Source organism: Podarcis bocagei, assembly GCF_964188305.1.
Source record: "Podarcis bocagei genome assembly, chromosome: 4".
Taxonomy (NCBI): domain Eukaryota; kingdom Metazoa; phylum Chordata; class Lepidosauria; order Squamata; family Lacertidae; genus Podarcis; species Podarcis bocagei.
In genome coordinates, this window is record NC_138128.1 from 35,244,832 (window position 1) to 35,270,660 (window position 25,829).

A 25,829-nucleotide genomic window follows, 5' to 3' on the forward strand; every position below is an offset into this window, starting at 1 on the left:
TAAAAAAAAGATTAGAAAAATCATCTATCATGGCTAGTTCGTGTATAGCCTCTACTTGCAAAAATATGCTAGAAAACATTCCCAAGCATCTGCTAACCCTGAGATTTTGGAAAATGTCAGAGCAATCATTTGACTCATGCCAAGAAGATAGATAAGGATTTTGCTACTTTATTATAGGGTGAGGGCTCACATTAGGCAATAATATTTTTTGGAGATCTTTTCCTGGATACTGGCAAAATTTACAGCTGGTTAAATTATAGCAAGAGGAGCTTTAAAATTCACAGGCTGCTCTAGCCTAAAACGAACAGCTCCAGCTATAAAGGAAGTCAGATGATAATGGGTTGTGTTCAGTGTAGCCCTGAGGTGGATTCCAACAGTGCAAATATTTCTTCTTGAACAATAGAATGTTCTCCTGCTCTCCTCCCCCCTAAATCTGTTTCAGCGGTTCTCCCAACTACCCAGAGCAGATTTGGGGACCACATGGGGAGGAGAGGGGCAAATCCCATTGTGCTAACACTAATCCTTGCCACTGGTGCAGTTATTTTGCTGAGTACCACCCAATAGCTGTAAGAAAGCGCAAACTAGAAAAACCAATAAAGCGTAGAACTGCAGTGATAAACTGTGGAGCACATAAAGAAGGCAATGGGGGAGGTATTGTTGGCTGAGTGGTGGTATGCACATCTTGCATTAATTTGGTCCCAGACTGAGTCCCCAGCATCTCATGAAGGACCCCTCAAGATCTGAAGAGTTGTTAATCAGTCAGCAGACAACGCTGCACTAGATGGACCAGTGGTTGAACTTGGATAGGTCATACAGCTTCACATGTTCACAATAAGTAATGCTGTATATTTGATTAGTTGTAGGTTGACGTTGTTGCCAGAGTTAATCCATGAAAATATTTGGGATCATTTATTTAGCTAGACATTTTCATCCACCCCAGAGTGTTGGGAAACAGATGGATGAAAGCTTGTCTTCCTGCAGGCTTCCCTTGCTATTTATACTTGGATAAATTTGATAACTTTTAGGAAAACATCATATTGACTTTCCCCAACCTCAATTGAGGACTTTAGGGCCTGCTCTGAAAATCTTATTACATCAAAGATTTCATTGCACTGTTGAAGAATAAGGGCTTCTGTTTCCATTTTAATTAACGTGGTCAATCATATGGATGGAGATCTTTGTCGCAGATAAGCCCAATTAAAGATTTCTCTTTTTTTTGTTTCATACCATTCTGGTCTTGGTCTGAAAAACCTTTCTTATTAACCGTTTTCTCCCTTGACTCTCCTGATTTGCTTTGCTGTGCACTATTAAGCAGAGTGGCAGAAAACATCTACAGAAACATGGCATTATTCCTTCAGCATGTGGATAAGGCATGATAATCTTGTTAGCTAGTATGCATCAGATACTAAGAAATAAACACTGGTCAATTAAAACATTCATCAACTGCGCTATCTTGAAACTGTTCTGGTACAGTTGCTAGAACTAAAAATTCATTAGCCTTATCTTCAGTCTGTCTAATCCTATGCATTATAAATGAAAAATGTTTCTATTTGCAGAAGGTTTTACACACATCCACTTTTCCTTTTAGTACTATCTAATGGAGTTGACGCTTCAGTAATAGAACTTAGAACAGTTTAATCGCCAAGGAGAGGGAACAATGCTTTTTATTGTTTACATAATTTTCATTTCCTCATTTATCACCATTACAAAACAGATATACAAGGACTGTTCCCCCCCTTTCTGTTTTCTCCCTGTACCAAGGAAAGTACCGAGTGATTGGAGGTATCATTTCACCAGTTAATGATGAGTATGGAAAGCAAGGTTTGGCAGCAGCAAAGCATCGTGTAGCCATGGCTCAACTTGCACTGGAGACCTCCGACTGGATCAGAGTAGACCCTTGGGAGAGTGAGCAAAGGCAATGGAGTGAGACTGTAGTGGTTCTCAGGTAATGATGATGTCTCTCTGTGTGTGTTGCTTCTGCATTCGATGATCAAAAGAATCATGGGGTGTCTCAGATAAGCTGTATTTTAGGAATCTTGCCAGCACTACAAAATTATATGCTAAGGGCAGAATGAGCTAAGGAAATTCAAGTGAGTGGGGTCTTATGCTACATTTTTACAAATCTGGGCTTTCAGTGTACCAAAAATGTCTTGAGAAGGACTAGGGGAAATGTAAAGCTGGCAGGCTGCTTTACAGTGAAGAAGTGGCTGATCTCCCAGGGAAGGAGCCAAGAGCTTTTAAAGGGGTACTGAAGCCCACCAGGCCACTGGATGGTTTCACACATACACAGTGCGGAGGGTTAAATGGAAAGTCTGGAAGCTGTGTTATCTTGTTATATATATTTGATTACAACAATAACCTTCCTGAGTGAAGAATACTCTAATTACTGTATACAGTTCCAATCATGGCATAACAGGAAAAGCTAAATAAATATTTTGCTATTTTAGATTATTGCTAGCTAAACATGTATGTTCTTCAAAGCCAACAAATTGGGCCTGCAGCTCAGAGTAGGTAGGGGAGCAATATTTTCTCATAATCTTTGAGTCACACCTGTAGAAATAAACTTAGATTATTATTTTTTGTAGAAGCTCTCCCTTTGAATCAAACATGTTAGTGTGCAACAGCTTATCACATGTACTAGGTAACTTTTATCTAAGCCAGTGGTGTCCAAACGTTTTTCAAAGAGGGTCAGATTTGATGAAGTAAAGGGCTGTGAGGGCAGACCAAAGGGCCAACCCCAGGAAATAAACTGCCACAGGGGCTGGATTAAACTGACCAGCAGGCTGGATTAGGCCCCCAAAACGGATTTTGGACATGCCTGATCTAAGCCACTATAAATATTAAGTGAAAATATCCTTTGGTGTTTGAAAACTAACACTTTTCAACCAAATGGATGAACGTCAAAGGTGAGTCCAATTACCCTCCTGGTAATGCAGTGTTCCTCTCCGACAGGAAGGCTGTGTAGATATTTCTACCAGTCACTTTATTAGAGTATTACAGCTCAGTTCTGTCTATGTTTATTCCAGAATTGCCATTGTATTTTGTGGAGCTTACTCACACTTAACCTGGGAGTAAACATCCCCCTGTGCATAGGAATACATTGTTAATGTACTTCCTCTAAAGAGAGTTTCCCCCTCCCAATCTACACTCATCAGCATCTGAACTGGGGATGCCTATGCACAGAGACCTTGCCCTTTAAGCATATATGGGCATACCTGAGGTCCTGATGGTGCAGACTTCAGTTCCTAGGAAAGCCTTTGTGAGTAGAGAAGAACTATGTACTCAGGCTTGCCCAGCTATACCCATCCATGCCTAGGATGTTGGGGATGGGTCTGGGGTAAACTGTGATGTTGGAAGCAGGGCCAGCGGCACAAAGCCATTGTCCCTTTCTCAGTGTGAACCCCTTCACTAACATATGAAGGGACCTGTGAGATACATGGTGATGAAATGGTACCTCTCAGCTATCTGTTTCGTTGTCTGAGGTTCATTTACAGCCATGACTCCCTGATGTCTGCTTCATCCAAATGTCTTTTGGTAGTATTTTTTTTCCTTCTTCAAGACAGATGCTGTTCGCTTTCCTGTGATTAAATTTATATTCTGCTCCTCATTCCAAGTCTCTTGTGCTTTCTAAGGCTGTGTGTTGAACAATCTGAAGTCCTTAGACGACCCACCTTGGGTTGTTGTTGTTTTTTTTGCCTCATATAAGGAAAACTTTGTCTGGCATTGTCATCATTAACGAAGATGGCTTAGAATGGGTGTCTGAATGCATTTTTCATTGCTGTGGCAAGGCAGACACAAAACTGGAGGGCTGTGTCAAAACTCATTTGATCACCGGAAGGCCTGTATCCTTTGTATACTTCAGTGTTTTTGTCTTACATTTCAATAAAACACCTATGCAGATCACATGTCTGCCAGTCTTTCACTTGTGAGACAAGGAAGGTTTTTTCTACAGGTTAACTCAGCTAGGGATCCTGGATTTCCTTCCGCCTGTCCTCACCCCCCCAAAAACCTGGGTGCTTTCTTGAGTTTTGGCTTGCTTGCTTCAGTCATCTGACATCTTTTGATATGCATCAGATTAAAATAGTGAACCTAGTTGTTTGCTAATGTCTGGCTTCTGTAGGCTTAATTTTGGTAGGCTTGGGTACGTTGTGCTTCATTGCAACAAATGTCACTTTGATATTTTCTCATTCTGTAGTTTTTGGATATTCTTGCCATAGTCCTGCAGAACTGATTCACCAAAGAAGCCAAAATTCTCTTTCCCAGAGTTCATCTCAGATGTCTCTCTACCTTTTTCTCCCGTGGAGCTAGGAGGCATAGTCCTTCTTTTAGGCACTTGTACTTTTTGCTTCTGAAGGCACTGAAAACCTGCTTACCATTCTATTGTACTGATCCTTATGCTAGTTTACAGTGCAAGGATTATTCTATTATCCCCACTTACTTTTTCTTTACACAGGCACATACTCTTGTTCCTGTCTCGATGCCTTGACAGTTATTCATGTCTGTCACAGATCACATTCTAGTTCTCCAATAATGGCATTGCATCTTGCTTTATCATAGAATTGTAAAGCACCACAAGGGTCATCTAATCCAGCCTCCTGCAGTTCTGGAATCTAAATTATATTTTGTTTATTGTTATTGTTATGTTCCTTCCTCAGTCTTGACAAGAAGGAATTGCTGTTGAGTCTACAAAATATATGGGAAAAGAAATGTTACTTAATTGTCTTTTGATCCAGCTCTCTTCCCATTTCTTTTGCATTACCCGATTTGAGTGTTCATGCATGCCTTCTTCCTTGTCCTGTAAAATTACAATATTCAATTAATGCTTAACAGATTCTGCTAGGCAGTTGTCACAAGCTGCTTTGCTTAATCTTTGAGGACTTCTATAAATAAGTAAAATGTCTAGTGATGCTGCATCTGGAAAGCATCAACACCAGACTTTGGGAAGAGGTGTTGAGAATTGTCAGGAGAGAAGGGAAAAAAACACCTTCTATTCAAGTTTGCAAGTATGTTCTTTATGCTTCAAAAGCTAGGCAATATGAGTAGATTGACATACTGCCTGCTGAAAGTGCAAAATATAATCAAACTGAAATCTCTGTACAAAATGAATGTATATTCGTCACATAGCTTGGTACTTTCTGTAATCCTCAGCTCATACTGTGTCTCGGCTTGGCTGGACTCTTTCTATGCAGCACTCCTGACACTGATCATATATCTAGCTGAATCAAACTGTGAGAATTACAGCGGGCAAACTGCATCTCCAAAGCTGGTGCTTTTTTCTTATTCTTAATTAACACTGTATTATTATTATTTCTTGGGATTTCTTATTTGCTTCCACCATGAGGTTCCAGAGTGGATATCAACATTTTAAAAAATACAACATTAACATCAGTTAAAACAAATCAGCACTAGTTGTGATGTATCTAACTTACAGTACAGCCCTATACATGTTTACTTAGAAAGAATTCCCCCCCATCCACAAGCTTAGTAGAACTTACTCCCAGGAGAGTGTAGATATAGATAGGATTGCAGCCTTAAGATGTCAAGCTTTGGCACATCTCCCAGTAGAGGAATGCAAGAGGAGGGAAATCCTTCTTCCTGTCTTTAACATTTTAAACAGCTACAACACTGCTGCTTATTCAGGTGTGAGGAAGTTCATATGGAGGTGAATTGAGCTTGTTCTTAACCTTTGTAGGCCTCGGAATAAGTTTGGCACATTGCTTGCAGCTTGCTTAGAGTGTAGCTCTACAGTTGTCTACCGGTTTTGGCAACCATATTCATTGTGCTCACTTTACATTCCTTACATTTGGATGCCTGTAGAGTAGTGGGTTCAATTTAGAACAAACCAACCAACACTGAATGGTATAGGTTCTGATTGTAGAAGAAAACTGCTCCTGGAATCTAGCTGCAGGCTTGTGTTTGAATTTTTCAGTATTCAGCTCCATGGTGGGTCATGAACTGCTATCAACTGGGAAATGTGAGGACACGATTCAGCATGTCCCAATCCAGCCTTCCCCAAAGGAGACCAGTCACATCAGCAAGGAAGCCTCTCGACGCAAATAGGCCACATGGGAGACTCTTTGATCCTTGTAAATAGGTCAGGTTTGTCACTGGTCTGGGCAACTAAGAAGCTTTGATGTCACTGTTGGCTTCAGGCCACCTTTGCCTCACACCCCTGAGCATCTGCTTTACCTATCTCCTGACAAAGCTTTGCTGTGCTGAGTTACTCCGTTTGTTCCCTTCCATATTTCTATGTTCTCACCTTTTAGAAAGCTCTTCCTGGTTTCCTTGCCAGCCTGGATCCAAACAACTGAGGAGCTAACTAAGCAGTTCCCGTTATGTTGTTGGTGTCTCCCATTCAAAAGAATAAAAAGTAAAACATTCTATAGGACATTCTTAAAGAAGAACTTCGAGCCTAGTCAATGACCTTTTTTGTTGTTCTCCTCTTTTTGAAATTGAAGCGATTTTTTTTTATGTGACCATTTTGCAGCTTATTCTGTAAATGCCTGAAATCTTTATTACATTTTATTGTGTGTTATAAAGCTGAAGTCCAACAAAAGATACTGTTTTACATGCGTTATATCTCCTAGAGGAGTAAAAGCAACATTAAAAAGAAATAATGGTCAATCGAAGATGTTCAAGTTAGGACAAGAATGTGAGCCGCCATTGACACAAATCTTGCAATGCACAGAATTAATATGGCAAGTTCTCCAGCCATCTAATTAAGCCCTGAAGTACACAAAAGCCGATTGAGTTTTAGAAACTGAAAGTGCAAGATAATCGCTTTGTGTATCTCTGAGAGGATTACCTTACACAGAGCCTTTTATTTTAACACAGGCACCATTACAAAGAACTGCTTAAATCACACCATATCAAGGAACTGCCCGGAGAAAACAATTGGCCCATAGAAAAGGCTGCCGGAGCATCGTTTGCTTCATCACTCACAGGTTTGTTACTGCTTTCGGTAGTGTTCCTTGTGTACATGATAATGCCTTGCACCTTTATCAGATTAATACCCATGCCTAAGTAGGAAAATAGAGCATTTATTTATGCTTGTGGCTGGAGCCAGGGGTCAAAAGTTGGGAAACTAATGCTGTGGTAGATGTATCTGATGCAGCTTCCCAGGTGTGGACAAAGGAATTGCTGGTATCATGGTGGCTGGTTCTGCCCTACCAACTACCTGTGGTTCGTTAGCATGCCTCAAGATTTCCCTCGCATCCATTGCACATACAGCATGTGGGGAGCTCTCTCCAAGCAGCTGACAACTTTGCAGGATTTGCAATCAGAGGGAAATTTATTTCTGTGTGTTTAGTTGTACATGTCAGTGTACAGAGGTAGAGCCTGCCACAGCAATGCCATTGCATCACTGTGTGCATTCATGTCTCACAAACAAATGAAAGAAAATGTCTCAAATTGTAGTTTGAGAGCCTGTGAAGCAGTACAGTAATGAATGTGCGTAGGTTGTGTCATGACCTACCTCCCTGAACACCTGGAAAATGCTACGGATTCCAGTGATGCCGAAATTTCAATTTAAAACCACAACTATGCTTTTTTGTTTTAATTCCCGATTAGCTCTCTTTCTAGCCTTTTTCTCTTCCTCCCAAGTTTTGCTCACTCTTCCCTGCATGTACTCCTAAATGAGCTTTTAATTCCTATTTAGTAATGCATAGTCAAGACCCCAACAGATGTTCTTCAACCACCTGCAAGCAGTGAATGATTTTAGCTTATCTCTCCCAAGCTAGGTTTAATCCCTCCCATGCTGTTGACAGGCTTGCCTGATGCTAAAAATTTCCATATGTACCTTGCACAATGTGTTAGTAACTACTGTTATCCCAGTTGTCCCGTGGATCATAGGGTCATATACATATAGATATATGATTTGTATTTGCAGCCTGCCCTTCTCCAAATAGTCCCAATACAAATTATTATTAAAAATCATAAAATTAAATAAAATAAATAAAATAAAATAAAAACACAAAACTAACCAACATCAAAGTTAACAGAAGTATGGAAAAGCAATGCAGGATAATGGAAGAGCATCCATTCCATCAGTTGTCAAAAAGCCTACAACGATGGTGCAAGACTCACCTTGGAGGGGAGGTTATTCCACAACCATGAATTATGCTGACTTTCCTCTAACATGAGGAAGTCCCTTCAACAAATGGAGGGAGCCCTGGATCCAACCCAGCATCTGCAACACCCCTTTTACTTAACTTATTTCTAAATTATATTTTCTACGCTTGCTTTAAAAAACAACAACAAAACTTAAGGAAGAACTTTCTGTAGAGAAAGGCAAGCTCTGCAGAGATTTAGCTCAAGAAACAAATTTTGAAAGATCTCAGATCATTTTTTATTCTTAGGCTTGTGTTCAGCAAGGTCCTACACAGAGTAGACCCATACCAATAACCTAAGTTAACCTCCATCAATTTCAGTGGGTCTATTTTGACCAATACTAACAATAACAATACTAACTACAGTGAGGGGGGACAGTGTTTGATCCACTGCTAAATTTGCCCGTTTGCCCTCCGACGAAGAAATGACCAGTCTATAATTTTAATGGTAGGTTTATTGTAGCTGTGAGAGACAGAATAACAACAGGAAACCCCCCAGAAACCTAGAAGACAAAAGTCAGAGATTGATGTGCATTATAATGAGTGAAATAAGTATTTGATCCCCTATCAACCAGCCAGATGTCAGGCTACCTGATATCTTCACTGTATGTAAGGAGCTGAGATTAAAATACCAATAACCTAAGTTAACCTCCATCAATTTCCCTGCTATAAGGGAGAGGTCTTACCTGTAATCCCAGCTCGTTACAGTACCTGTACAAAATACACCTATCAAGAAGCAATCAATCCAGCAGATTCCAAAGTAGCCACCAAGACCAAAGAGCTGTCCAAGGATGTCAGGGACAAGATTGTAGATCTGCACAATGCTGGACTGGGCTACAGGACTATTGCCAAGCAGCTTGGTGAGAAGGTGACAACAGTTGGTGCAATAATACACAAATGGAAGAAACACAAAATAACTGTCAACCTCCCTCGGTCTGGGGCTCCATGCAAGATCTCATCTCGTGGAGTTGCAATGATCAGGAGAACGGTGATGAAGCAGCCCAAAACTACACGGTGGGAACTTGTCAATGATCTCAGGGCAGCTAGGACCATAGTCACCATGAAAACAGTTGGTAACACACTACGCTGTGAAGGACTGAGATCTTGCAGAGCCCACAGGGTTCCCTTGCTCAAGATAGCACATGTACAGGCCCATCTACAGTTTGTCAATGCACATCTGAATGACCCAGAGGAGAACTGGGTGAAAGTGTTGTGGTCAGATGAGACCAAAATCGAGCTCTTTGGCATCAACTCAACTCGCCATGTTTGGAGGAGGAGGAATACTGCATACGACCCCAAAAACACCATCCCCACCGTCAAACAAGGAGGGGACATATGTTTTGGGGGTGTTTTTCTGCTAAAGGGACAGGACACCTTCACTGCATTGAAGGGACGATGGACGGGACAATGTCTCGTCAAATCTTGGGTAAGCATCTCCTTCCCTGAGCCAGGGCATTGAAAATGGGTCAAGGATGGGTATTCCAGCATGACAATGACCCAAAACACATGGCCAAGGCTACAAAGGAGTGGCTCAAGAAGAAGCACATTAAAGTCCTGGAGTGGCCTAGCCAGTCTCCAGACCTTAATCCCATTGAAAATCTGTGGAGGGGGCTGAAGGTGTGAGTAGCTACACATCAGACTCGAAATTTTACTGACTTGAAGAGGATCTGCAAAGAGGTGTGGGACAAAATACCTCCTGAGATGTGTGCAAACCTGGTGGCCACCTACAAGAAATGTCTGACCTCTGTAATTGCCAACAAGGGTTTTGCCACCAAGTACTAAGTCATCTTTTGCAAAGGGATCAAATACTTAATTTACTCATTATAATGCACATCAATTTCGGACTTTTGTCTTCTGGGTTTCTGGGGTTTTTCCTGTTATTCTGTCTCTCACAGCTACAATAAACGTACCATTAAAATTATGGACTGGTCATTTCTTCGTCAGAGGGCAAACGGGCAAATTTAGCAGGGGATCAAATACTTTTCCCCCTTACTGTATGCAACAAAGAAAAACAATTCCCATTTTGGCTCCTTAAATCACCCTCTATTCAATGTCATGCCATTACATTAAACAGAGGGAAGGAAAGAGACTGCAGGGTAAATAGTGGGGGTGCAGATGGAGCACTCATGGGAAATAAGCTTCCACACCTTAGTTTTTACTCCGGCAGCGTACATTGAAAGGACAACATCCAGCAGGTTGTGCAATGTCTGACTGCCAAAAAAAGCCCATCCTCCAAGACTCCTTAAAGGAGTTTCTGGGGGTGGGTTGAATGATCTGTGGTGTACAGAAGCTTTCTTCAGCTCAGCTAAGAGAGAACACTCTTGTGACTGCAAAACATTTGTCAACCAGGAAATATTATAATTCTTCTCCAGCTTGGATCTCAATCTGAGCTGGAGAAGAACTCAGACCCTTGTAAAGCTTGCATCTCCTTTGAGATGGACTTTAATGAGTTCTCAATGAGCCTGGCTTCTCTGAAATCTCTACTTTCTTGTTAGTATAACAGCAGCCTGCCATTTTTGAGAACATCTCAGTTATTTGCTATTTCCTTTTGAAAGGTCCTCTGAGATATTTACAAGGGCTGCTATCAGTTTAAAACGCTTTCTGCTTCTGTGTAACTTATTTTAGTAGGTCTTCACATCTCCGATAAGGGTCACTGAGTTTAGCATCACATACAGAGTAGTCTTTTCCTTTTTATAAGAGACCCTTGATCTTTATTTCATTTCAAATTGAACTTGGGCAGATAACCTGGTTGGTTTCCTACCTGTTTTGGTTTGAGAGTTTTGTCTCTTAATAAGATCTTGCAGGCTGTTAAAGCTAGCTGCTTTGTGCTGATGGCAGTTTCTCCTTTAGCTAACTCGGTTTTCCTTTCTGGCAGGGTATTATGGAGTATTAGAATAACTTTTTTGCTACCAGTATTGATTCAGATATTCCATTCAGAACCTTACAAAAAATAAAAAAGGGTCAAGTATGCTACAGAAACTGAATCACTCTTACTGGAATTGCAGTTTAGAAAAACCATTATCAGTTGTGAAACTGCAAGATCATTATTTAACAGTAGCCCTCAAAAGTCCAAGGAAGTTATATTCCTGTTTCTTGTCCCTCTAGACTTGATTCTATCAGCAACCTTCTTTAAAAAGCCATTTAGTTGTTCAATTCTGGTTTCAAGATTTGATGCCTTTCTGAAGAGAGAGCCTTACGCTGTTCTCACAATTTTTTAAAATAGACATTTTAATGTCGGGAATGATGGATGATAGTGTGTTGTATGTTGCTTGACCATGTTGGCATTTGATGTTGGTTGTCAAAGAGGGCTGCTTGTATCTTTATTCAGAGGGAACCTGCTAGATAAATCTCTACCCCAAGCTTCAGAATATGCTTTATAGTTTGGATTTTTCCAAACACACACCATCCTATCATCCATCCATCTATCATCTATCTATCTAAATTGGTGTGGGTGTAACCCCTGCTGAATCAGTCTAGTCTAGATGCCTGTAAGAATCTCACAAGGAGGACCTAATTTCAACAGCTCCCTTCCCACTTGCAATTCCCATGGAACAGGGGCAGCCTCTCTTTTTTGTACATTGCCCTTGTAAGGCTACAAGGCACACTATATGTGTGGGTGGGGAAGTTGGCTGCCCCCATATGTACATGGGAACCACACTCTTTTTCTCTGTACAATCACTGAGGAAATAATGGTTTGTCATAACTAAAGTATCAACTAAAGCATCAACACAAGAGAAGGAAACTGGTAGATTCTACACACATATAAAAAACACACTGTGAAAATGCTTTTTTAAAAAACGTTTTGAAAAATACATTGAATTTGGCATACCTCACTGTCACCATCTAGTGTCACATTTGTATATTGCACTTTACATCATTTTTAAAACGTTTTATTTGCAGCTGTAAAGCAGAGTCTTGTGTGTAACTATGTGTTGCAATGAGTGAGATAGTGAGTGAATGAATGAATGAATGAATGAATGAATGCATATTTGCATGACTGTACCTCTAAATATTTGCTGGAAACTCTATGAGTTTCCCATTCTTTCAAAGAATTTAATCAAGGGTGGTTACAAATGGGAAGGATTGTGCAACCCAGTGGGAGTGGTGTGCATAGCATCATTTTTTCCTACTGGAGCTCCTGAAGCAGCCACATGTCTCTGCCCTTCCCAAAGGTACCTGTACTTCTTTGGGCATGGGAAGGTGGTAGAGCCAGTGTCCTTCAGGTCTTAATGTGTGTTCATTTCCAAAACTGATAAATTATTGACCACTTTCAGCATGAGCTCAGAGATGGTCATGCATTGCTACATGGAAACTTTTGTTCGAAACCCAAAGAATCTGTAACTCCTTGCATTACAAGTTGGACCTATCCACATTTGTAGCTGCCTCTGTTGAAATATGTGGATCAGTCCTTAAAGCTTGAACAGATTGATTGCTCCAAAATTTCAAAATAAAATTATTAATAGTAATAATAAGCAACCTGTATTTTGTTATTGTGGAGATCTTCCTTAGTGTGCATATTCTTATTTGAAAAGCAAATTAAGGTGTATAATATGTAGGCTTAAATGTTCACTCATTTTCTGGAAACCTGCATTCATATCCTTTAAAGGATATTGCTGGAGTGAGAAGGAGTCAGCCAGGGCAGCAATTATTATTAAGTTCTTGTAGAAGCTAATCTGAAGAAAGATCCTGAAAAGACTGCATTTATTTACTTTATGAAGAAGATGAAAGGAGACAGAACGTGTTAGAATCACACACCAGAAAAAATAATGGTAGACAAAGGCAGGGAAGAAGCTAGAACAGAAAGGTATTTCTAACATGCCTCAGAAGTGAAACAGTGTTGGAGTATGCCTTATTTCAGTGGGGAGGCTGCTCCCAAGTGTTGGTGGCACAACAGAGAAGGCTTTGTTCTTGGTTGTTGCTGGATGAATGTGTGCACAAGCAGGAGGGGTTCTGAGAATGACTGCAGGAACAGGTGGGTCCGTGTGGGTAAAGGCATATGATGCCCATTTGCAATTTGAAATAATACACTTTATGGAGGATTCTACAAATGCACACTATACCTTTAAAGCACATTCTTTCAGAGAATCCTGGGCACTGTGGTTTCTTAAGAGTTGCTGGGAATTATAACTCAGTGCCCAGAATTCTTTGGAGGAAAGAATATGCTTTGTGTAAGCAGCCTTAACTTCAGTAGATTCTAGCAGGATGCTGGTTGAATTTTAAGTGTGTGTGTTCATATAAACTACAAATATAAATGTACATCTAAAGGGGATGTTTCAGCAAAAGAAAATAATGCGAATGATATTATGTTCTTGCAGTTGTCCCTGAGTTAAAACTTCTGTGTGGAGCTGATGTTCTGAAGACGTTTCAAACACCTAACCTCTGGAAGGAAGAACACATTTTAGAAATAGTGGGGAAATTTGGGTTGGTTTGTATTAGCCGCGTTGGCAACAATCCTTCTCGGTTTATCTCTCAATCAGCACTTTTAAGCAGGTACCAGCACAATATCCACTTGGTTAGGGAGTGGATTCACAATGAAATCAGTGCCACAAACATAAGGCACGCCTTGCGCAAAGGGCAAAGTGTGAAATACCTCGTTCCAGATTCTGTTATTTCCTATATTAAGCAACACAATATATACACGGATGAGACTGAACAAAGAAATGAAGGGGATTTGCTGCAGCCTCTTAAGCGAAACTGTTCTGTCGTCAGCCCTCTTAATGACTGATGGTAATATGGGGCTTGCCCTCACTTCCACTTATCCTGTGCCTAGAAATCATGGGTCTGAGTGGGTTTCCACTTTTCCTATGATTTTTAGGCATGGGTCCGAATAGTATTACCTTTGCCCCACCTCTTTCCCTCAAAAAAGCCGCTGTCAGCACTAAATCAGGGCAAATGCCAATTCAGAGAAAACCTGACTGACTTTTGCTCCAGTTCAGCTGTAAGCAGTGGGTTTTCCTGGGGGAAAGCAGCAGAGCAGGTAGATGTGTGGTTGAGCCCTAAGTTACCTGCTTCTCAGAGTGACAATCCTAAACAATATGCCTATAAAGGAAAGTAAGCTTGGTTGTGATAATATGAGAGTAATCCATTTTATGGAAAAATCCGTCTGCGCCAGTCAAAAGCTGTGGTGAAGAACTGATGAATGAGCCTATCTCTGTTCACAAAGGGACTTCCCCACTGACCTTCAGCGTTGGAGACAGTTTTGCAAACTTTCCTCTTGTTGAAATGAATGAAGAACAGAGTCCTCGTTCCACCTGATGTTCCTTGCAAGCACTGGAGTCTATTTATAGGCACTGGAAATCTAAAACAAGGACTGCCTGCTGCATTTGGTTTCTGCCTTGCCATCTGTTATGTGAAGAAGTTTATCATTTTAAGTATCACTATTGACAGTGAATCAAAACAAGCTCCCATATCACGTGATCCTAAACAATTCACTTGTAAGTCAGCCCCATTGATTTCCATAAGATTTACTCCCAACGTTGTGTGGTGTGGGATTGTGATGTTACAATCTTCTTTTGTTTCTTGGTAGCTCAACCAATAAATCATGAAACTCTTAATTAAACTCAGGGTTGTGGGTTTGAACCCCATGTTGGGCAGAAGATTCCTGCGTTGCAGGGCATTGGACTCAGTGACCCTTTCTAACTCTACAATTCTATAATTCTATGTCTGGACTTTGTTTGAGGTTTTTCGATTCTTTCCTTTCTTTTTGGATGTTGTGAACTATTTTTGTAAGCCTTTCACCACATCGCAATGCCACAATGCTTTCAGTATCTTTACTGCAAAATTGTCAAGCCGTTGCCTGCAGTCCCACTTACCAGCACTGGATTTGCAAGGACGCCTTCCTCCACCCTCACTTCATAAATGGACTTATAATATTTCTTGTAAATTGTATTTTAGCACTGCAGCATTTGTATTTCTAAAGACGCAAAGAGAGAAAACGTATATTTTTCTGTAGCTGACATCTTTACATCTGTATGGGTGTTTCACAAGCTCTTCTAATAAATTCAGGGGGTGGGAGCTAAATAAGGTCTTTTAACTCTGCCGTTGTGCTGAAAAAGGTTCCCAGAGTGGCTTACAAAGTTCAGAAATAACTTGCAATCCAATAAACAAAGACCAGGTGTGAATTTACAATCTCAAATACATGACACAAAAGGAAAAAAGGTGTGGGAGGGAGGAAGCAAAAGACAAACCCAGATACTAGTTCTTGGTTACAAAGTTCACCAGGCAGAAATTAAGCAGGTCATGGAGCTGGATCTAAGCACAATGGAAGGGCAACTGCTGCCAGTCAGGCACAACAGATTTGCAGTGACACAGGTACTACAGCAATGCAGTTTTCTGCCATGGGGCACACCCGCTCAGCATTTAACAAAAGAGAGGATCCAGCATATTTCATCTTAACACCAACCAACCCAGAAGACACAAGTTGTGCGTTCCATTACTTCAGGGCAATATTTCAAAGGAGCATTGTCTGTATGTGGTTTGTGCCAGTGACATAAGTCTAGCCTGCCTTCCTGCTCAAACGCAGGGAATCATCTATAAAAATGTCTTCAGCAACCTCATTACGAAGAGAGAAGAATACAAGTCAGAAATTTTGAAAGATGCTTCTTTCCTCTGCCTACTCAGCAGTTCAGACAGTGTGTGTGAGAATAAAGAGACAGCCCCATTGTCTCTATCTCCATTGGTTCTACCCCAGATGCAGGATTGTCTGAAGGGGGTTTCTTCACATGTTTGGCTGAGTACGCTTACACAGTATTCCTGTGACCAATAACACTGCACAAGCAGGATTCTAAGTACATCTGGCATGTAGAAAACTCCCACTCAAACCTTCCTGCTCAATGTGAGATGATAAGGGATGGTGCTTTGGGGGGGGGGGGCAGGTACTGACACATCCACTCCCTCTTTGAATTTCTTTTGTGGGTCTGCTATCGTTCTGAAATAATCTGGTGGTTGCAGAATACCATATATAAAACATTGCTTTGCATACAGCTTCATAAAATTCCTATTTTGCATGTTACTTTTGGAAGAATGTTTATAACTTGCAAATGAAGTGGTACATTTTTCTGGAAACTGGTTTCAACACACCTACTTCTGTGTCTTTTAAACCTTGACAATCAATGTGATTGTCAAACATCCATTACTCCCTTGTCCTTACCCTGCTTGGGGGTAGGGCTGAAAATAAAGCAAGGAAAATTGAAAGGACAAATCAAAACTGGGGTGCCATATGGCAGACTTTTCATCGATTCAATTTCTGACCATTTTTCAGGTAGAACTTGCAATATAGTAATGGAGAGGATGTTGGACTTTAGACAAGGGGTGCCTGAATTCAAACTCCTGCTCAGCTGTGAAGTTCATGGAATGAGCTATTAATTTTTAGCCAGCTGCTCACTTTCAGCCTAACCTACTTCACTGTGCACATCCTTCACACATACTTCACTGGGCACATCCTCCCTTTTTGTTTGATCAATATCTCTTGAGCAGATTGTACCCCTCAATTTCTACATTCCTCTCATGAGTCTCAACCCACCAGGTTTCAGTAATGCCTATTAGGTGATATTTGCCATCCTGTATTAAGAACTCAAGTTCTTTTTGCTTGTTTCCCATACTCTGTACATTTGTGTAGAGACAACTGAAACCATGAGTCATGCCTTTGCACACTGCTGCCTCTGTCCCCCTCCATAGGGAGTCAGCTGCTGCCACCACACATCTCTTGCTTCTCTGGTGAGCATCAGGAATTGTTCTGTACACTGTATCTTCCACTGCCACCTTGCTGTGTTCTGAGGTATGCAACCACTCTACTTGCTCCTGTAGCCTGAGGTGAGGGCATGAAATCGACACAGCCTGGTTCCTGGCAGCCCTGCTTTTTTGTGCCACATTCCTCCAGGGATTCATCTCTTGCACTGGGTGATCCTTCTAGGGGCCTGCATATCTGTTCCAGGACTGTCCACTCTGGTACATAAAAGCTCCAGCCCCACACTAGTAAATTAACACAAGTAAGCAAGTTTATGTTATTCACAAACACCATTGCAAAGAAGCCAAACTCGTGCAGCTAATGGTATATGGCCCACAAATCCATAAATGGGAGGCGCTGGCATAGAGATCCAACCCCATATTAAGTTGTTTTCCCTCCTATCATGAGATGGTGCAGCTCCTCCGTTCTCTTTGTCTTTGTGTGTTTTAAATTTAAAAATCACCCGCCACTGGCAGATTTTCTCTTGCCAGATTTTCCCCTTGCGCCACAAATTACTTAGGCTTTGTTACTCAGGATTTTAAAGGCTTCTCTGGGGATCTCTCCCACCACCCCTCGGCTTTCAGAATTTCTTAGATATTGGATCGTTGTTTTCAGCAGAATGCCTATCAGATGTTAATGGGGAGAGTTTGAAGATGGGTCGTTATTTTCAGATTTTTTAGGTATGTGAAATAAGTACTGTGTGACTCTGAACTAAGCATCATCAAATACATATGAGAATCTGGATTATTACAACCTGCCACCTTGCGCCCCATGGGAAAAGGAGCTAGCCTTTATCCAGAGGCACAGCAGCTAATGCCCTGGAATTCTTAACTCAATTAATTTAACCTTGAGCTCATGCTACACTGAAAACTATTTGTTCTGCAGCGTGTTCGAAATTTCCCTGCTGTATTCCTAAGTGATGAGAAGACTTTACGGTCTCAAGTGATTCTTTTCAAGCAGCAATGTATTGTTGAATAATGCAGTGCTGCACGGTGTGTGTGTGTGTGTGTGTGTGTGTATGCACCCCGCCCCTAGCTTACTTGCACTGAAGTTAATAGGTTTCTGTGAAGGACTGCTTATTTCTCATGCTGCAAAAACGTCGCATTATCTCAGCTGATTAATAAAACATTCTGCCCTGCTGGAGATGCTGAGTGACAACTGGAATCGGGGTGCAAGTCCAATACTGAAAGGCTCAATGAGTAATGACTGGCTCTTTTTCCGCCATCTAATAGCCATCTAGTTCTGCTTCCCAACACCTATTGCCCAGGGATTCCTTCATAAATTTAGCAATTCAGAATGCAATTCCTTTTTTTGCGGTAGAACTTTCATACCTCTTTGGAGTACAGGTTTGGAAGACAGGGCAACGATCTCAGACGATCCAGAGACTATAATTTGCCACTTCTTGAATCACCTAGTGTGTCCACTGCATACAGCACTAAGATATGCCGTTGGTGTATCAGGAGAAGCCATCTTCTTAGCCGCATGGAAGGGAAAGAAGTTAAAATCGAAACTCAGCTAATCGGTGGCCATACAGCCATCAGTATAGAAGGGCAATGACCTCGTCCATTTAAATCAAGCCATCCTGCTGTCATTAGCAGGCTAAAAGGTTCAGATATTTGGGGGGATTTAAAGGTAACACTTCGACGCTAATCGGCTTAAAGGGACTAGCATAACTACATGGCCGGAAGAACAGATAAAAGAAACCAGAGTTCAGACTTGGCCTCAGCAAAAGGCTCTGAGCTGTATGGTGCAGAATTAACACACAAGTTGAAAGGCTTTGATATTGACGAGGACACAAGCACCAACCATGCCTGCCGATTTCAATGGCTATTGGAAAATGCTCAGCAATGACAACTTTGAGGAGTATTTGAAAGCATTAGGTAAGATTCTTTTATTTATTTATTTATTTTGATTTAATTTATTACACAACAGTAGCTCCATACCTTCTGGGCTGAATCTGATTCTTCTGTAACATCAATCACATAAACATTGTCCCACTTCACTGTATATGGCTTTTGTATGAAAATATTTTGGTTTTACTGAGTTTCTTTATTAGTATTGCCATGTCTATTTTTTTATTTAAAAATGTGCCTCGACAATAGGAAGAGCAAGAAATAAAATCCAGAAGTTACGTCTATATAAGCATAAATAAACACTTCTGAATTATCAAAATTAATTATCCAGAAGTTATCATACATTGCTGGTGTTATAGCAAGCCTTTTACCTCAGGTAGTGTACAGTCTTAGAGACAGAACAGGAGTAGCAGAGCCTGAACTACAAATTTGATTAGGAAACTCATTGAACAGGTATATTATACCTATAGTAGCACTTCTTAAGTAATAATTTTCAGTTGAATGTATTTTTAAAGTTTTATAGCAACTTTCACACATCCACACTAGACATGGCGTATCCCAAAGAATCCCAGGAACTGTAGTTTGTTAAGGTTGTTGACAGTTGTTAAGAGAACCCCTCACAGAGCTGCAAAGCCCAGCACCCATAGCAAACTATGGTTCCCAGGATTCTTTGTGGGAAGCCATATTTGCTGAAGTGGCATGACAGTGCCTTAAAATGTAGATGTGAGCTTTAGGAAAGGCAAAGGAGAAAGGGTTCTGGAAAGGCATATAGTCAAAGTAAATATAAACAAGATTATGCATAATAGTCATCATACCATCAGGTGAAGCACATACACAGATGAGTTGATACGTAAATTCAACAAAATCCAAATTGCTTGGCCCAAATCTTAGGCCAAGTATCTATATATGTTGACAAGATAATCATTTCGTTATGTGTGGGGATAAGTATTAAAACTTCCTCACTTTGTATTGAACTACAAGTTGTTATTTTAAAGAAAATTTTCAGAGCTTCTCCAGAGGTTTGATCTTTACAGAACTCTTTTCTGGTCTCTTTCTTCCCTTCAGATGTAAATATTGCTGTGAGAAAAATAGCTAATATGCTCAAACCGGACAAAGAGATCATTCAAGATGGCGATCACATGATCATTAAGACACTAAGCACTTTTAAAAACTACATCATGGATTTTGATATAGGGAAGGAATTTGAGGAGGATTTAACAGGGGTGGATGATCGCAAATGCATGGTAAGAATGAGAACAGCAACTGTTTCATGACCAAAAAAAAAAAAAAGCTTCCAAACCCTGCATTATGATGGTCACAGACATTTTGCTGTGGTCCCCCCACCCCCCAGGAAACTGTGTTTGACAGCTGTATTTAGGCAGAGTCTCAGACTCAGTACAGACTTTACATCTAATAAATGTGTTGCTAGTCATTAAGTCACTGTCTTTTATTCAGGCTGCAGTCCTCCCATACACACTTTCCTGGGAGCAAGTCCTATTGAACAATTGTGTGCTGCATGCATAGGGTTGCACTATAAAACTTGAATTATATACATTTGATACTCGGTTGGGGGGGTGAGTGTCTCTGTTTTGTTTTATAAAGTAAGTAGTTTCCAATCCTGATTTGGTCAACATGTATGCTTTATTGCGTTTCTGTTAGACTTGCTTGTTGAAATGGTGCTGTTGGCACAGTATGATCCCACTCATTTTGTGTCGAGTAGCAGAAGGAAGGCAATTGCTGCCTCTTGCCCACCTTTTGCTAACAATTCTGAATAAGCCCAGAGAGACAGCACATGCTTTAAACAGCTATTTATACCAGAAACAGAAGCATCATCCTTAACAGAAGTAGACAGCACCAAGAATTCTCCCCTGTGAGCTCTTAGCTTTTGACAAGGAAACAATACTGTGTGGCTCATAAGGAGGAATACCAATTAGCAGCACAGTCTCGCTAATACCAAGCTGCTTAGCTGAGTCAGAGCCTGACTGCTGTCCTTTCATTTACTCTGAGAGCAAGATGCTTCTAAAAGAGTAAAGGTTCCCAAAGTGAAAATGCACAAGGTTATCTGATTGAGGGAGGCATTTTTAAAAAGAGAGAAATTAAATCAAACTCTCACATTCTCTTTCCTTGGAACAGCAGAAATTTCCTCTTTGTCCCATGACAATGGAAAAATGGAAGAATTTTGAAATACAAGGAAAGGGGGCATGTGTTGCCTGCCCAACTAGGTAATAATAATAATAATAATAATAATAATAATAATAATAATAATAATAATAATAATAATAATAATTTATTTATACCCCGCCCATCTGGCTGGGCCTCCCCAGCCACTCTGGGCGGCTTCCATAAAAACCAAAAATACAGTAAAATATCACACGTTAAAAACTTCCCTAAACAGGGCTGCCTTAAGATGTCTTCTGAATGTCAGGTAGTTGTTTATCGCTTTGACATCTGCTGGAAGGGCGTTCCACAGGGCGGGCGCCACTACCGAGAAGGCCCTCTGCCTGGTTCCCTGTAGCTTTGCTTCTTGCAATGAGGGAACCGCCAGAAGGCCCTCGGCGCTGGACCTCAGCATCCAGGCAGAACGATGGGGGTGGAGACACTCCTTCAGGTATACTGGACCGAGGCCGTTTAGGGCTTTAAAGGTCAGCACCAACACTTTGAATTGTGCTCGGAAACATACTGGGAGCCAATGTAGGTCTTTCAAGACCGGTGTTATATGGTCTCGGCGGCCGCCCCCAGTCACCAGTCTAGCTGCCGCATTCTGGATTAGTTGTAGTTTCCGAGTCACAGGTAGGTTTGGCTACCAAACAAGAATGCAAAGTACAGAGAGAATGCTTGTTTCAGCAATAGCCCTCATCTGTCATTTGGAAATAGGAACAGGTGAATCAATTCTGGTTTCTCTCAGTTTCCCTCTTTTCCCAGCTTCCACTCTGGTCAATATGTAAATTATGTTGTTTTAAACAGGGGTTGTGTGTGTGCTGCTCCTTCCACAGGCACAGGAACATTTTTTCATCTGAGGGTAGGTGCATTCAAATTCAAATGCCAGTCATGCATTGATATGGGGACATGTGTCAGTGTCTAGGATTTAAGGCTAGCCAATGTTCTTGAAAGCCCATTCACATGTTGGTAACTGATCATCTAAAGAGGGCTAATGTGATGCTGCAGTTCAGTCTGTTGGAGAATCTGGTTTTTTCAGGCCTTTTAGCTCTATTTTTTAGATGCCATAGGTTCTGCACATCTCTATCCCGCTGGTTAAAGTTGAAAGCTGGGAGCTCAAAATCCAGTAATGTTAAATGCAGGATAGATTTAGGTGAGAAAGCTTAGTTATTTCTTAAGGTCTTGGCATGAGCATATTTGAGGAAACAGCATTCACTTAAAAACAATCAAGCAATGGCCAATTAGTGCAATTCTTCACTGGGTATATGCTCAGTCTTCATCTGTTATACCAGAAGGTGCAGATTCCAATGGTCATGCTTCAAGTGGCTTATCTGTACATTTTATACAAAGAATGATTGACCACAAAAGCTTGTGTAGGAGGGCTAGTCCACGCAGAAGTTAAAATCAAATGGCTTTTAATTATTATTTTTTTAACCAGTGGCTCCCAATTCGCTAAGTACTGTGGACCCCCTGTTTTTCAAAATCCAATCCAGTGACCCCCTACTTATGAACATTTTGACATCTCTGGGATGGTTTTTGTTATGTGGATGGTGCCATGGACCCCCAAGGTAGGTTACGCAGACTCCCAATTGGAAACCACTGCTTTAAACAGTTCGAAAACCCAGATACAGAACCCACACACAATGTGGCTAATAGAAGCAAGGTCTGAATATGATTTGCCATTGCTTATATTAGCTGCATTGTGTCCCTTTGATTGGTAATCTAGAGTGCCTTAGATCCATTAGTGTTGAGCTGAGTTATTTTTGGCATGAATGGGATCTGAAACTAGCTACTTTCGTTGCATCCATTAAGCATTTCACAATGAAAGATGAATAAATTCTATAGTATTGGAATTATTTTCTGTAAAAGACAACAGTTGCAGAGTTTTAAAGATTAGACAACCTATTATATCTTCTGCTTCCCAGTAAAATAAGGCACATATTGTCAAATAAACTGAAGATAGAGCTAATGCTGTGTTTCCCAACCTTTTTCTGATGGTGCCCCCCCCCCGCCCAGAGAAGTAGCCAGGGGGGCAGCTGCCCCCCAGTAAGAAAAAATCAATACAAATCTGAGGTTCTGTCCCACCCTAAAAAAGCCTGCCCCCTTAACAAAAACCCTGGCTATGCCCATGCCCTCCCCCAGCCTACTGGTAGAAAGGCAGATATTGAAATATTTTGTTTGTAAACAGAACACGTTTTATTTATAATTTTTTATAATTTATACAAGATACAATTACATAAAATGATAGGAACATAATGAAATATTGTTGGAGCAGAAAAACGTAGAAACATGGAGGTGGAAGGGATCCCAAGGGTTATCTTTCTAGTGTAACCCCCTGCAACATAGGAAACTTGGCAAATGCATCCATGACAGATGGCCATCCAACCTCTGCTTAGAAACCTCCAAGGTAGGAGAATCCAGAATCTCCCAAGAGAGGTCCATCTTCCATGTATTATAAAAAGTAAACAACACTTATTTAACTCCAGTTATTTGACACGGAGGGGGAAAGCTACAGATAGCAGTCCAAAAGCTGCACAGGGAGTTCTGTATATATGGGGAAATTTTAAAAAGCAAGTGGTCCTCACTGATCTGGGAGAGCCCTGGCTGCCTAGATAAAACACTATAGCCCCACATGTCCTTACCTGGGAGTAAGGTCCACTGAACTTAATGCGGCTTTCTTCTAAGTAGACAATTAGTAATTTACTAGATGCAAGTCAGCAGCAGCACCAGACTACCCCACTTGGCTAGGCTCTGGGGTGGATTTCACCCCACGCCTTGCACAGCTGGGCCGACGCTGCTGACAGACCTTGGCAACATTCAAAGGCCCCGGTCCCAATCGCCCCCTCCTTCTGGAAATAAACCAGGACTGCTTGAAGAAAATGCATGTGGCAAAAAGCGTTAGGCCCTAGTGGGCCGCCCCCTTACCCACTTGTGATTGGCCAAGCAGATAGCCAGCCAATCAGGAATAATAATAAAAAAAGATTTCCCCCCCCTTCTCACTTCCTTCTGCAGCCCCTTAGGCTTGCTCTGTGCCTCCCACCCACCCACTGACGCGACTTTCACCTGTGGACCCCTTGAAATATCCTGGGGGGGGGGCCAGGGGGCCATATGGCCCTCATTTGAGAAACACTCAGCAGGAATGGGTCGGATTAAGGTGATTGGAAGCCCTGGCACAGTTCCCGACCCACACCCACCCCCACTCAAAAGGGAGAAGTCACGTCCCATTGCCATGGGGTGCTGCTGCATACTGAGGAGGAAGAAGGCAGACTCACAGGTCTGCTACACGCTTCACACCTCCCCTTTTTGATAAGTGACAGGGACCACCCACCACTTTGGGAGTGTAAGGAGCTGTAAAAGGGTAGGGATTAAAGGGGCTGTGTGGGGTTAAGGGCTGAAGGAGCTGTGAGGGGCTGGGAATTGCCGGGGGGGTACGTGGGGTTGGCGAGCAAAGTGAGCAGGGGTGGAGCCCTTAGTAGTACAATAACCAGTGTCTGCATTTTAAGACTCTCACAAACCATAGGTAAGCAGTGGGAGCAGCCTCTGCGCCTCCCCCAATCAGTGGCAGCTCTTGTGAAAAAGCAACGTTATTTTTCAGCAAGCAAAAGATGGCTAAGCAGTGGTTAGGCTTGCTTCCGTGGGGACTGCACATTCCCTTAGAACAAAGATTAAAGGTATTTTGTTAAGCATTAGAAGTAATGTACGCCACAGGAACAAAATCAAGTTGTCTTCTGTGAGATTTAATGCCCATGTTTTCTGGGGATACAGTTGCTTCACATCACCAAAGTACAGCTTCCTGCCAAATTGGAACTGACTAACCCGGTCTTTCCTTTGATACAGCTGCTAAAATAGGTTGTCACTTAATTTTGTTCATTACTTTCTTTTTCTCTCTGAACGGTTGAAACCCAAGCTGTTTCCATCCTTGACTTGATGAACAGAGGTCCTAGGCCTGCAGCTCTGCCACAAGGGAGGTAGTTAAGGAATCACTTGAGGAAATGTACTGAGAGTCACATATAAGATAAAGAGTCCTGGCTCAAAAGCAGAAGTAGCACTTGCTTGGACTTTGGTGCATAACCATTGTGCTCAGTTTAGTCCTCCTTAATGTAGACCCACAACACATACATATATTTTCATTTTGAAAGGGCGCTGAGCTTATACCATCACCCCTCCTAGTTCCAGACTTGGTGAATTTCCTATATGCAGTCTGCATAGATGGATGCCAATGCCCCAGGGTATCTCCTTGAACTACACAGTTGGCAAACATGTCTAGTGCTGACACACAAAATCATACCAGATGCAGTATCAGAAAGCCAAGGGATCCTCAGAGCTGTTTTCTGCTAATGCAACAGCTCATACCTGCTAATATTTAAAAGTATGGAAGCAAGTAGTTTGGGTAGTGGCCGCAATGATACACACCCAACTCTCTCTCTCTCTCCTGCAGTGTAGCATCATAGTGTAGCAAAATTATAATTATCACTACATGTCACTTTGCTGCTTGGGTGCTATGCAGGTAGCATTTACCACCATGCTTTCTGAAATACACAGTTGGTTGGGGCCATAGTAAGTAAACACGACTGTAGCAAACAAGAAATAGTGGTGATTGTACCAGGTTCAGGTAATTCTGTGAAAATATACCACTAGCTCAAAACAAGAATTATTAGCAAGACTACAATCTACTGGGATTTAGGATATAGTCACATGACTATGAAGGCACAGGGTGACCATAGAAAAAGCCTGTACATTATGCCTCTTAGTCTATGGATATAATGCCGTGCCTAGGTTTTGATTCATCATGCGTGTTGAATCATTTGCTGTGATATTGCCCATGGTGGATACAACCAGTTTGCTGTGAGTTGAAAGCACTGCATGCAGCCTTTTCAGTCACTTGGCGTGACCAACAGAGATCCAATGGTAGTGTGGCTAGGCCCTTAATGAGGACAATATTATCCAGCCATTTCCTTAGACAGGAAAGCAATAACATGACTCCTA

At 41.5% G+C, this 25,829-nt stretch overlaps 2 protein-coding genes across 8 annotated transcripts in view; both read left to right on the forward strand.

The window, feature by feature from the left end:
• NMNAT3 (nicotinamide nucleotide adenylyltransferase 3) overlaps positions 1-14,667 on the forward strand; it is a 34,452-nt gene extending 19,785 nt beyond the window's left edge. For all 7 annotated transcript variants that reach the window (XM_081192745.1, XM_081192749.1, XM_081192747.1 and 4 more), the window contains 3 exons: positions 1,762-1,945; positions 6,835-6,944; positions 13,424-14,667. In XM_081192745.1, the coding sequence (XP_081048871.1) occupies positions 1,762-1,945; positions 6,835-6,944; positions 13,424-13,833 (704 nt within the window). In that variant the 3' untranslated portion in view covers positions 13,834-14,667. The remainder of the gene's footprint in view (positions 1-1,761; positions 1,946-6,834; positions 6,945-13,423) is intronic.
• A 719-nt stretch (positions 14,668-15,386) lies between these two features.
• RBP1 (retinol binding protein 1) overlaps positions 15,387-25,829 on the forward strand; it is a 35,230-nt gene continuing 24,787 nt past the window's right edge. Inside the window, exons 1-2 of the mRNA XM_081192790.1 lie at positions 15,387-18,713; positions 19,752-19,930. Coding sequence (XP_081048916.1) covers positions 18,641-18,713; positions 19,752-19,930 — 252 coding nt within the window. The 5' untranslated portion in view covers positions 15,387-18,640. The remainder of the gene's footprint in view (positions 18,714-19,751; positions 19,931-25,829) is intronic.